The sequence below is a fragment of the Schistocerca gregaria genome, chromosome 2, assembly GCF_023897955.1.
Source record: "Schistocerca gregaria isolate iqSchGreg1 chromosome 2, iqSchGreg1.2, whole genome shotgun sequence".
Taxonomy (NCBI): Eukaryota; Metazoa; Arthropoda; class Insecta; order Orthoptera; family Acrididae; genus Schistocerca; species Schistocerca gregaria.
Genome location: NC_064921.1, coordinates 1,017,894,475 through 1,017,908,625, shown reverse-complemented (window position 1 = coordinate 1,017,908,625; position 14,151 = coordinate 1,017,894,475). Strand labels below are relative to the sequence as shown.

At 38.6% G+C, this 14,151-nt stretch overlaps 1 protein-coding gene across 1 annotated transcript in view; it reads left to right on the top strand.

Annotated features, from left to right (window-relative positions):
- The window catches only part of LOC126335511 (serine protease snake-like), a 317,108-nt gene that overhangs the window by 286,484 nt on the left and 16,473 nt on the right, over positions 1-14,151 (top strand). The window contains exon 9 of the mRNA XM_049998866.1: positions 1,125-1,291. Coding sequence (XP_049854823.1) covers positions 1,125-1,291 — 167 coding nt within the window. The remainder of the gene's footprint in view (positions 1-1,124; positions 1,292-14,151) is intronic.

The following is a 14,151-nucleotide window of genomic DNA, read 5'->3' as shown; positions in this document are numbered from 1 at the left end:
ACTTACAAATGTTCAGGATGTAGCCATAATAAAAAATTAATTTGCAGTGGAATGTAAAATGACTCATTTCATGTTATTATGATGTATCATACAAAATGATCCATGTAACATGAAACTCACCAACCAACCAACTTTCAGGTTGGTGACTGCTTTGCCATTACATAATTCTAAATTTCTTTAACGAGCACTACAGTAAAAATTAGCATTTATTTGGAACAAAAAAGTAAAGTATTTACTTGGCAGAATATCCAAGGCAGCTCAGATATGCATACTGGATCAAAACCCAAAGTTGAACCTTCACCCTGATACTATTCAGCATTTCTAGGATATCTGATTTCAGACATCTGTTTAGCAGCAATACATAACAGTCATAAGCATCCAACAGTAAGCACAGTTCTGCATTTCAATTATTGTATCAAGCCCTTGGAAGTTAAATACTATTTATCTAGTTTTTAACTGGATATTACAAAAAAAATCTATTCACTAAATGGCGGCAGGAGACACACACACAAGTTAATTAAATGTGCATACTTTCAGAAGCAGTGGCTCCTTCTTCTAGTAGAAGGGCTGAAGGGGGAAGGGAGAGGGATGAAGGAAAAGAACTGGAAACTTTTAGAAACTGGGGAGAGTTACAAAAAAGTCACCCAGAACCCCAGGTCAGGGGATACTTACCAGACTTGCTTCTCATCCCTTGATCTGCAGTTCTGGATGAACAGTCCTTTCCCTTTATCCTTCCTTCTTCCCCTTCATCTCTTCAGCCAGTAGGAGGAGGCACTGTCTCCAAAAGCTTGTATATTTTATCGACTACTGTGTTTGTTCTCCTGCCACCACTTGGTAAGTAGATTTTTTTGTCCATCATTTTATATTATATTTTAAAAAACTGATTATTTTTGTTGATTTTTTTAGTCTATATTCACTGTTAATGCACATACATACCTAGCTATAACTATATTCTCTGGGTACTGACACTACTACTGCCTTCACACTTAAATGATATTTAATGATGAAACAAACATCTTGATCTCTCCCCTTGACTATTGTGAGTAATATGTTAAAAGCCACACCTAAAATAAAAGTCTTACTGTCAGATATTGTTGTCATTTTTATGGTGTTCTGTCTTGCAGCTGGAAAATCAAGTGACATTTTGCAGAAAGTTGATCTTGACATAGTAGATAATGAAATGTGCAATAACTTATGGAAAAGTCTTGGCAAGATCACATCTCTGCCTCATGGAATTGCACCATCAATGTTATGTGCCGGGGTCAGTGCAGGAGACAAAGACACTTGTCAGGTATGCTACTGTAATATGCTTTACTTCTGCATGTTTGCAATGTGTAATAGATCTGTTAATGTAGTTAGGACTTCAATGAATAAAAATTGAATTCCAAGTGACAGTTTTCTTCGTAGAGTTCTCTCTCTCTCTCTCTCTCTCTCTCTCTCTCTCTCTCTCTCTCTCTCTCTCTCTCACACACACACACACACACACACACACACACACACACACACCTTTAGTATTTGGTTCAACGGCTGAATAACTGTCACAGATTATACATGAAAATATCTTGAAAAGACTAAAGGAAACGGTAACTATCTATCTAAACAGACATTGTACAAGGTTGCACTTCAGCTGTTGTTTACCTGTATTTATTTAATTATGCATGATGTCATGATTGTGGTACACCACATCAAGAAAATTATTAATTAGAGGAAAATAAGAACCCTTACCACGCATCAGAAAACAGAAGTACAAACAAAATTTAATGCAAATACCAACTTCTAGTGCCAGATGTTCCTCTAGCCAATGAGATAGTGACTAATTGGGGGGAATAAAAATGCTCAGATATGAGGAGAGAAGTTTCCTGGAATACATTAAATTCATTATTGACCATTAAAATTTTATCACAATGAAAACCACATCAAAAACATATAAAGTGTACTACATACTTGGATATAAAGATTATTAGCATTTCAGTGCACCATAAAAATTGGTAGGAGTAATGCCATCCACATTTTGCGTATTAGGAAAAATCTCACAGAAGGTTTCTCATTTTCAAATTGCATTTAAATGTTGATTGTTTCCCAAAACATTGTGTTATGCCTTGTGCAAGAAAGAGAAAAATATATCATGTGATGGAATTCAAATTCAACAGTACCGATTGTTGTCTGTCAAGACTGCACAGTGTGACCGCTTGTTGGCATTAGTCAGTCAATCAGGCAGCAGTAGCCGACCGCGACAGATGCAGCAACTGATAAGTAAATCGCTTTTCTGACATTTATGTGTTCCTAACCAGGAGCGAATTTTATTATATCATCTGTGTGCTTTAATAGTTTCGTTTCTTGAGTTTCTGCGTGTAAATTTAAAATCTAATAGCCACAGTTCTCGCATTTTGTTAGCGTCAGTAAGTAAACCAATTTTGTGATATATTACAAGTCCCTTATCAGGGTAAAATTATTTAGTTTCACCTGAGTGCTTCAGTAGCTAGGTTCTTGAATATCTGCGTATTACTAGACACAGTTTGTGTGTTTTCGTCGGGGTCTACAGTAGAGTTGTGCAGCACGTGCCGATAGTCAGTTTATCTGCATAGTTTAGTTTTCCACAGGGACTGCAATAGTTGTATGTGGATGTGAGCCGAGTTTGTGACACTATGCTCTCAGCTTCAGACTGTGATGGCTTCAGTTACACAGCTTGAGGCTGCAGTGGATGGGCACCACTGTTGTGGGCTGCCCGTGGGGATCGAACGGACGTCCAGCGCATTAGAGTCTTCTGTCTGGTCCTCACTGGTGGCCAACCCAGTTACTGCTCAAACTGAGGCTGACCCCTCACGTTGGTTGAGTGGTAGGGCACCCCAGGCCAAAGCAGGGGGCGAAAGACTTCCCAGGCAGTGGCACATAAGGCGTCCCCGGTTTGTCTGACAAACAGGTTCCAGGTGCCGTCTGTGGCTGACACTGTCACTGGGCCAAATGCTGTCACCTGTCCTGTTTCGGAGTAAACCACTCAGCCTGCAAGATCCAGGCAATTGTAGAGGATGGGACTATTGGTAGTTGGGAGCTCCAACGTTAGGTGCATTATGGAGTCCCTTAGGGACTTGGCTTACAGGGAGGGTAAGAAAACCAATGTGCACTCCGTGTGCTTACTGGATGGAGTCATTCCGGATGTGGAAAGGGTCCTCCCGGATGCCATGAAGAGAACAGTGTGCAGCCAACTGCAGGTGGTTACTTATGTTGGTACCGATGATGTGTGTCACTTTGGATTAGAAGAGATTCTCTCTGGTTTCGAGCAGCTAACAGAAGTGGTAAAGACTGCCAGTCTTGCTTCCAAGATGAAAGCAAAGCTGACCATTTGCAGCATACTCAACAGCACCAATTGCAGACCTCTGGTACAGAGCTGAGTGGAGGGTCTGAATCAGAGGCTCAGACAGTTCTGCAACCATGCAGGCTGCAGATTCCTCGACTTGTGCCAAACAGTGGCTGGGTTTCGGGTTCCGCTGAATAGGTCAGGTGTCCACTATATGCAGGAGGTAACTACACGGGTAGCAGGGGCTGTGTGGTGTGGACTGGACGATTTTTAGGTTAGAGGGTCTTGGGAAAACACAATATGGGCTACAGTCACAAAGGCTGCAGGCTGCACACAGGAAGAACATAGATACATCAACCATTGGTATAACAGTTGCAAATTGTCATAGCTGTGTTGGGAAAGTATCAAAACTCCAAGCACTAATAGTAAGCACTGATGCTCAAATCGTTATAGGCACTGCTAGCTGGCTAAAGCTGTACATAAGCTCAGCCAAAATTTTTGTGAAGAACCTAACGGTGTTCCGAAAAGATAGGCTAAATACGGTTGGCAGTGACATGTTTGTTACTGTTATAAGTAGTTTAACTTGTCGTGAAATTGAAGTAGATACTTCCTGTGAGTTAGTATGTGCAGAGGTCATTGTTGGCAACCGGAATAAAACAATAATTCGATCCTTTTACCGACCTCCCAATTCAAATGATACAGTTGCTGAAAGGTTTAAAGAAAAACTTGAGTTTGATTTCATATACGTACCTGACTCATACAATAATAGTTGGTGGTGACTTTAATTTACCCTTGATATGTTGGCAAAAATACGTGTTTAATTCTGGAGGTATGCATAAAATGCCATCCCAAATTGTGCTAAATGCATTCTCTGAAAATTATTTCGAGCAGTTAGTTCATGAGCCCACGCAAATAGTAAACGGTTGTGAAAACACACTTGACCTCTTAGCAACAAATAATCCTGAGTTAATAACCAGCATCAAAACCGATATAGTGATTGCTGAACACAGGGTTGTCATAGCAAAATTGAATGTTGTAATCCCCAAATCCTCGAAAAATAAGCGAAACATATACCTATTCAAAAAAGCAGATAAAAATACACTTGACGCCCTCCTGAGAGACAATCTCCACTCATTCCAAATTAATAATATACGTGTAGACCAGATGTGTCTTAAATTCAAAGAAATAGTATCAGCAGCAATTGAGAGGTTTATTCCAAATAAGCTAACAAATGACGGAACTGATCCTCCTTGGCACACAAAACGGGTTAGAACACCGTTGCAGAAACAACGAAACAAACATGCCAAATTTAAACAGACGCAAAATCCCCAAGAATGGCAGTCCCTTACAGAAGTTCGAAACCTAGCGTAGAGTTCAATACAAGATGCCTATAACAGTTTTCACAATGAAACTTTGTCTCGAAACCTCTCAGAAAATCCAAAGAGGTTCTGGTCGTATGTGAAGTATGTTAGCAGCAAGAAACAATCAATGCCTTCTCTTCGTGATAACAATGGAGATACCATCGAAGAAAGTGCTGCCAAAGCAGATTTACTAAACGCAGCCTTCCGAAATGCCTACACAAAATAAGATGAAGTAAATAGTCCAGAATTCAAATCAGGAACAGCTTCCAACATGAGTAATGTGGAAGTAAATATCCTCGGAGTAGTGAAGCAACTCAAATCTGTTAATAAAATCAAGTCTTCTGGTCCAGGCTGTATACCAATTAGGTTCCTTTCAGAGTATGCTGATGCATTAGCTCCATACTTAACAATCATATAAAACTGTTCGCTCGACGAAAGATCCATACCCAAAGACTGCAAAGTTGCACAGGTCACACCAATATTCAAGAAAAGTAGTAGGAGTAATCCACTAAATTACAGGCCCATATCATTAACGTCGATATGCAGCAGGATTTTAGAACATATATTGTGTTCGAACATTATGAATTACTTCGAAGGACACCGTCTATTGACACACAGTCAACATGGGCTTAGAAAATGTGGTTCCTGTGAAACACAACTAGCTCTTTATTCACATGAAGTGCTGAGTGCTATTGACAAGGGATTTCAGATTGATTCCGTATTATTGGATTTCCGGAAGGCTTTTGACACAGTACCACACAAGTGGCTCATAGTAAAATTGCGTGCTTATGGAATATCATCTCAGTTATGTGACTGGATTTGCGATTTCCTGTCAGAGAGGTTACAGTTCATAGTAACTGACGGAAAGTCATTGAGTAAAACAGAAGTGATTTCAGGTGTTCCGCAAGGTAGTGTTATAGGCCCTTTGCTGTTCCTTATCTATATAAACAATTTGGAATACAATCTGAGCAGCCATATTTGGTTGTTTGCAGATGACGCTGTTGTTTTTCAACTAATAAAGTCATCAGGAGATCAAAACAAACTGCAAAACGATTTAGAAAAAATATCTGAATTGTGCAAAACTGGCAGTTGACCCTAAATAACGAAAAGTGTGAGGTCATCCACATGAGTACTAAAAGGAACTCATTGAACTTCGGTTACACGATAAGTCAGTCTAATCAAAAGCTGTAAATTCAACTAAATACCTAGGTATTACAATTACAGACAACTTAAATTGGAAAGAACACACAGAAAATGTTGTGGGGAAGGCTAACCAAAGGCTGCGTTTTACGTTTTATTGGCAGGACACTTAGAAAATGTAACAGACCTATTAAGGAGACTGTCTACACTACACTTGTCTGTCCTCTTTTAGGAGACTGCTGCACGGTGTGGGATCCTTACCAAGTAGGACTGATGGAGTACATCAAAAAAGTTCAAAGAAAGGCAGCATGTTTTGTATTATCGCAAAATGTGGGAGATAGTGTCACAGAAATGATACAGGATTTGGGCTAGAAATCATTAGAAGAAAGGCATTTTTCGTTGCGATGGAATCTTCTCACAAAATTCCAATCACCAACTTTTTCCTCCGAATGCGAAAATATTTTGTTGACACTGCCTATGTAGGGCAGAACAATCACCACGATAAAATAAGGGAAATCAGAGCTCATATGGAAAGATGTAGGTGATCATTATTTCCACGCACTATACGAGATTGGAATAATAGAGAATTGTGAAGGTGGTTCGATGAACCCTCTGCCAGGCACTTCAGTGTGATTTGCGGCGTACCATGTAGATGTAGATGTAGTTTATTGATTCACTATATTGCACTGGTAAGGTTCCTGCAACTGTTATGCAAATATGAAATCATGGTTTCAGGTAGACCAAACTCCACACCCTGTACAACTAGCACCTGAGAGGGCAGACATATTGTTCCCTAAGGGATGAAGGAGCCCACAGTGATGTCACCTACCTTGAATCAGGAAATGGGCTTGTTCACAGCAACCAATACATATCCACACAGACAGAGCAGCAATGATGGCTGGTGCATCATAGACTGTCAGCATGGTGACCACTGTTGCAGCATTTCTTAACACAACAGCAGAGGGGCAGACTGATAGTCAGTGATGTTGCCTATGACAATACCAGATAAAGGCGTGGCACAAGGATGCATCCATGCATGGAGGCTCTAATAAGAATGAATGTTACCAGATAGCATGTGTCATTGTCATACACACTGATCAGCTAGAAGATTATGACCACCTACCTAGTAGTTGGTACGCCCACCTTTGGCACAGACAACAGTGGTGATTAACCCTAATATGGAAGCCATGGGAAACATGATCATCATAGTGCTGTTTGTGGTCTGCAACCAGTGTATCATACTCCTTGGTCAACATGGTGCCTTACATGAGCTCCACTGGACCCGTGGATGCCCACATGATTGTTGCTCAGAGCATAATGGAGCCACCACCAGCTTGTCTCCATTCCACAGTACAGTTGCCAAGGAGCTGTTCCCCTGAAAGATGACAGATTTGTCCTCTCCAATCACGATCATGAAGAAGGTATTGGTATTCAGGAGGCCATGAAATGCTTTGCCACTGTGCCAACATTCACTGCCAATGGTCACGTGCCTATTTCAGTCACAGTTGCCGATGTCATGGCGTTAACATTGGTGTATTCACGGGTGATCGGTTGCAGAGGCCCATTGTTAGAAATGTTAGGTACACTGGGTGTTCAGCCACAACTGTACTCTGCTGAGCATTATAGTCTGATGTTAGATACTTTACTGTTTGCCACCTGTCCTATTTTACCAGTCTGCCCAGCCTATGACATCCAAAATCTGTAGTGAGGGGTGGCTGCCCAACCCTGTGACACCTAGACACGGTTTCACCTTTGTTTCACCATGTAATGAATACACTCACCACAGCAGTCCTTGAAAAATGCACAAGCCATGCAGTTTCTGAAATGCTCTTGGCAAGCCTCTAAGCCATCACAATCTGCCCTCAGTCAGACTGATGCTACATGCACCAGGTGTGTGTGTCTGACTAGCAACATTCTTCAGCAGGTTATCACCTGGATGGGTTTATATTGATAGTAGGTCAGTGGTCATAATGTTCTGGCTGATCACTGTAGACATGGCACCAGGTTTGAGTGTATGGAGTGTCATTGGGTACACAAAACACAATAATTTGGATGAAAATAAGTTTTAAAAGTGCATTAAACATGGTCATCAGATGCTTGTATAGACCCTGCCTCAGCAATAGTAATGGCAAGACAGTTGAGGGGAAACTCGGAGAATATTTCCCGAAAATTTCCTGGTGATGTTAGCAGCTAAAGATTGGGAGACTAATCTGACTCAGACATTTGGTAGGGAAAGCTTATAAGAGCCCTATCTGAAGATCACCTTGAGCAGTCAATCAGAGAACTAACTTGTGAAGATAGCATCTTAGACCTGCTGGTGACAAACAGGCCTGAACTCTTTGACGCAATTAATGTAGAACAGGTAATTAAAAATCATATGGTGATCACTGTATGATCCAATATGGCTGTAAATAGTAATACAGAGAAAGACAGGAAGATCTATCTGTTCAGCAAGTGTGACAAGATACAGATTTCAGATTACCAGACAGTTCACCATGAAAATTTCATGTCGAGCACTGACAATGCTGAACATCAATAGACAAAGTTTGAGATCATTGTATAACACACTTTAGAAAATATACTGAGCAGAATTGTGAGGGATGGTTTGACAGCCATGTTAGGAAGCTGCTACAACAGCAGAGAGAGCTTCATTGCAAATTTTATGCATAACCGAAACCTCACACACAAATAAAAACTTAATCAAGTCAAAATTAGTATGAGGAGGGCCATGCATGAACTGTTCAATGAATAAAAGAGTAAAACTCTATCTACCAGTTTGATAGAAAAACCTGAAAATTTATGGTCTTAACATTAAAACAGGAAACAGATTGAAGTCATTATCTCAGATACTCTCTGACCATAATGGTGCTGAAACAGAAAATGACGTAGGAAAGGCTAAAATACTAAACATCCTTTTCCAAAACTGTTTCGCAGTGGAAAATCACTTTATGCACTCATTCTGTTACACAAAGCTTTTTTTTCCTTTTGATACCATATGCAGTTATGCCTTGTTTAATCATTTCTGCTGAGAAAGATGTTTGTCACTTACTGTCACACGCGCATGCTTAGCTGCTGGTTTTGTTATTTGTTTGTTTAATTTATAAATACAGAGGGTTTTGCTTGGAAGTCATATATGTATGGAATTCTACACAATATTAATTTTGTCTGAACTCTGTTTTTTATTACTTTATTAACAACTTTTCAAACCAGGTATGGTTCCTCTTCATTGTAGCTGTCATTTGTTCCATCAATCACTACTCCATTGTTAGTTCTACTGTAATACTGAGTCTTTTCATTAACATTTCCTGTAACATCACAACTGGAATAAATTAATAATTGGTTCCTTTTACCAACTTGCTGACTCAGATGGTACTGTTGCTGAACACTTCAAAGGAAGCAAGAGTGTTAAATCAAATATGTACCCCACTCACACAATTATGGCTGGTAGTGACTTCAATCTGTCCTCAATGGCGAAAATACATGTTTATGATTGGTGGTAGGTGTAAAAAATTATCCAAAATCATACTAAATGCTTTTTCAGCAAATTATGTTGAATATTTACTTCAGGTGCTCATCTAGGCTTTAAATTGTTATGATGAAATACTTGCCCTGTTTGAATAAATAATCCTGAGCAAATAGGGAGCATCGTGATGGATATAGGGATTAGCAATCAAAAGGTCGTTCTAGTGAGACTGAGTACTATAACACTCAAACCCACCAAAAAATAAATGCAAAAAGTACATCTATCTTTTTTTAAAAAAAGTAGATAAAAATTCACTTGATGCCTTGCTAAGACACAACTGAAATTCCTTCCAATCCGACTACATGAGCATAGACCAAATGTGGCTTAAATTCAGAGAAATAGTATCAGTAGCAATTGAGAGATACAAACAAAATAAATTAGTAAAAGATGGCACTGATTCCCCATGGTACACAAAACAGCTCACAATGACGCAAAAGCTATGGAAAAAAGGCATGCCAAATTTATAAGAATGCAAAAGTGCTAAGATCTGTTAAGCTTTACAAAAGCTCAAAATTTAACTTGAACTTCAATGCAAGATTCTTTTAATAATTTCCATAGTGAAACTCCATCTCAAAATCTGACAGGAAACCCAAAGAGATTCTGGTCATATGTAAATTACACCAGCAGCAAGACACAATCAATACCCTCACTACACAAGAGCTACAGTGATCTTATGACTGTGCCACTAAAGGAGAGTTACTAAATAATTTTCAGAAATCTCTTCACCAAAGAAGATGAAGTAAGTACTCCAGAATTTGAATCAAAAACAACTTCCAGCATGAGTAACTTAGAAGTTGATACCCTTCGTGTAGTGAAGCAGCTTAAATCACTTAATAAAGGCAAGCTCTCTGATCCTGATTGTATACCAGTCAGGTTCTTTTAGAGTATGCTGATACATCAGCTCCATACTTAGCAATGATGTGCAGCAGCTCACCAGTTGAAAGATCTGGTCCTAAAGACTGGAAAGGTGCACAAGTCACACCAATGCCCATGAAAGGAAATAAGAGTGACCCGCTAGATTACAGACCGATACCACTAATGCTGATGTGCAGTAGGATTTTGAAACATATACTGTGTTCAAGCACTATGAATTGCCTTGAAGAAAATGATTTATTAACAAATAGCCAACATGGATTCAGAAAATACTAGCCTTTTGTTCCCACAAAGTAATGAATAATAATAATAATATTTATTCAACATCAAATAATCAAATACAGTCCCTAGAAATAATACAGTTTCAGGACATCATTCAGATTCTTCTTCTGAATATGTTAGTTTATAAATTACAAACTAAAGATTTGTTTGTATTAATAAATTTTACATTTTGATGCATTTTACATTTGGCAGTATACAATCACAATATTACAAATATTGTTGTTATCAACATTATATTAGTTGGAGGTTACTTAAAACTATGAGTTTGACATATTATGAAGCGCTTTTCTTACAGATATAATGCTCGTCTAGTGAATAAAAAGGGTTTTCAATTAGAATTCTCTTTAGCTGATCTTTTAATTTGTTAGTAGGAAGGGTTGTGAGACTTTTTGGCAGGCCATTGGCTAGCTTCAGACCAGCATGAAGTGCATTTTTTTTTTCATATAAAGCTGTTCTGTGGCTATTTACATGGTATCTGAACTTTTGCCTTGTATCATACTGGTCTAGGTCACAGTTGAAATTTGGAGTTATAATTTTCACAAGCAATGTAACTTTCAATGTGCATACATCTATAATGGTAAGCACACCTAATTTTGGGAACAGATTCCGACATGATTCTTGAGGTTTGGCACCACAAATAATACTGATAACTTTTTTCTGTGGTATTAATAATGTGCGTAGGTTGGCTTGAGTTGTTGCACCCCATATTTCTACAGCATAGTTTAAATTTGATGAGAATAGGGCATGATAAGCAGTTTTTAGTACACACATGTCCTTACAATATTTGCTAATCATATTTATAGTAAACACATTCTTCAACAGCTTACATGCTAAAGAATCGATATGCATGTCCCTTTTGAGGCTGTCCTGCATTGTAATTCCCAAGAACTTTGTCCATTTTTCCTTTTTTACAATGTCATTTCCTAAGGATACTTTCAGGTCAAATTCTATTTGTTTCCTTGTGTTAAATTCCATCATTGCAGTCTTTGATGCACTTACATTGAGATGGCTTTCATTAAAATACTTGACTATTTCGTTAGTTACACTGTTGCACAGTACCTCCAGACTCTCATAGTCTTTGTGTTTACACACTATTGATGTATCATCTGCATACAATATTTTTGTATAGTTAGGAGAACAATTCTGTATATCATTAACATAAATGAAGAAGAGAAGGGGTCCCAAGACAGAATGTTGAGGCACTCCATATTTTATGTCAGTAATTTTAGATTTTTAAGGACCCACTGTTTGTTTTAAGCAAGACAAATTGTTTTCTATTGCTCATAGACGATTTTATTAGCTCATAGCCAGTTCCTCTGATACCCAGGTTCCACAGCCTGTCAAGTAATATGGTGATGTTGACACAATCGAAAGCGTTTTCTAGATCAAGGAACACTCCAGTTACATAATCCTTGTTTTCTATGGCCATTATTATTTTGTCTATTAATTGTGCTGCTGCTACTGAAGTTGACTTGTATTTCATAAAGCCATTCTGATTTTCAAATATTAAATTGTGTTGACTCAGGAATGTCATTAGCCTAGTATACATAACTTTCTTAACTAGCTTAGAAAATACAGGTAAGATTGAGATGGGGCAGTAGTTTTCATTTTTAGATTTATCACCTTTCTTGTAAATCAGGGTTACTTGTGCTATCTTTAGACTATCTGGGAAACAACCTGATGCAATTACATAATTTACTTCTGTGGCCATGGCATCAGATATGTTGTCTATGCATCTTTTCAGTGTACTGATAGACAATCCATCATAGCCTGCTGATTTTGTATTTTTAATGACATTACTATGTTTTTGACTTCTTGCTATTGGTTGGGGGCAAGTATATGCTTTGTTTGTTTGGAATGCCCTTATATCTATGCTGAAGATTCTTAAAATGGTCATTGACAGATTTTCCAACTGAAGAAAAGTACTCATTAAAAACATTTGCAAACTGACATTGACATTTCATGATACGCCCTTTATGATTTATAGTAAAATCACCAGGGGATGCCTATTGGATTTCATATTTTTAGATTTCCAAAAGGCTTTTGACACAAGTGATTTCTAATCAAACTGCTTGTCTGTTTAGTATCATCTCAGTTGTGAGACTGTCAGAAAGGCCACAATATACAGTGCTCAATAGAAAAAAAGAAAAACCGAAGTAATGTGTGTTGTTCCCTACAGAAGTGTTATAGGCCATCTGCTCCTTCTGATCTAGGATTTAGGAGACAATCTGAGCTGATTTCTTAGACTGTTTGCATATAATGGTGTCATTAACATCTATAATGGTCATCAGGTGATCAGAACCAAGGTCACAAGTTTTTTCAAACCTAGTGCTGAACTTGGGCAGGTTACAGAGGATTTAGGTTCACTATGTAAAGGTTTTACTAAGGAAGACACCGTGGTTATTGTGGGTGGGCCGGGCAACAGTATTGACAGAGATCCGGGGTACAGCATAGAGTGTGACCTGGCAAAGATTGCATCGGCATCGAATCATACCAGTGTTGGGTTTGTGTCGGTTCTGGAGCGCCACGACCGACCTCATTTGACCTCTTCTGTCAGGAGAGTTAATTTGGAGTTGGAACGGCTACTTGGATCTGGTGCGGGGTCACACATTGGTGTGGTTCGTGTTGATTCACTCTGTAGGTGGGACTATACTAGACATGGCCTACACCTCAACAGGAAAGGGAAGGGTAAACTGGCTGGGCTGATAGCAGGAAATTTAAAGGGGGGAGGAACTACATCTCATGGTGGAAACTCTTTTTTGGTGTAAGATCAGTGTCCAGTGGGAAACTCAGCCATGCAAGTACTAAAGATGTCAAAAAAGTTCAAGATAGTTGCAAAAGTAAAATGAAAAATGTTAGTATATTTCATCAAAATATTGGGGGATTGAACAATAAAATTGATGAGCTTCTGCTTTGTTTAGAAGATATAGAAACTGAGAATGTAATAGATGTACTATGCCTGTCTGAGCATCACATTGTCACTGATATGCAAAAGGTTAGCATCAATGGGTACAAATTAGCTGCACATGTAAGTAGAGATAATATGATGAGAGGAGGAGTTGCCATATATGTCAAAAGCTTCCACAGTGCAAAAAATTTAGAAACTAAAAAATTTTGTGTAGAGCAACATATGGAAGCATGTGCCACTGAACTTAAACTAAAGGATGGCACTTTCATAATTGTAACAGTGTATAGGTCCCCCTCAGGGAATTTCCAGCTATTTCTGGAAAACTTGGATGCTTTGTTGTGCTATCTGTCAGACAGGGGGAAGCAAATTATCATTTGTGGGGATTTCAATGTTGATTCCCTGAAAGAGTGTAATAGGAAGAATGACCTTTTAGTATTACTCAGTTCTTTCAATTTGAGCTCCGTCATTGATTTTCCTACTCGGATAACAAAGAACAGCAGTACATTGATAGATAACTTTTTTATAGACCAAGATAAGTTTAAGGACATTAATGCTTATCCTGTTGAGAATGGTCTTTCAGATCATAGTGCACAGCTTGTTACAGTACATGACATAGCTCCATGCAGTATAATAAATCAGACTTTCAAAGCAGTGCGTTCAATTAACAATATAAATATTGCAAACTTTAGGGAAAGCCTACAGCAGCTAGACTGGGATGAAGTGTATAAGGAACCCGATGCAAACTTGAAATATAACTTATTTCACAATA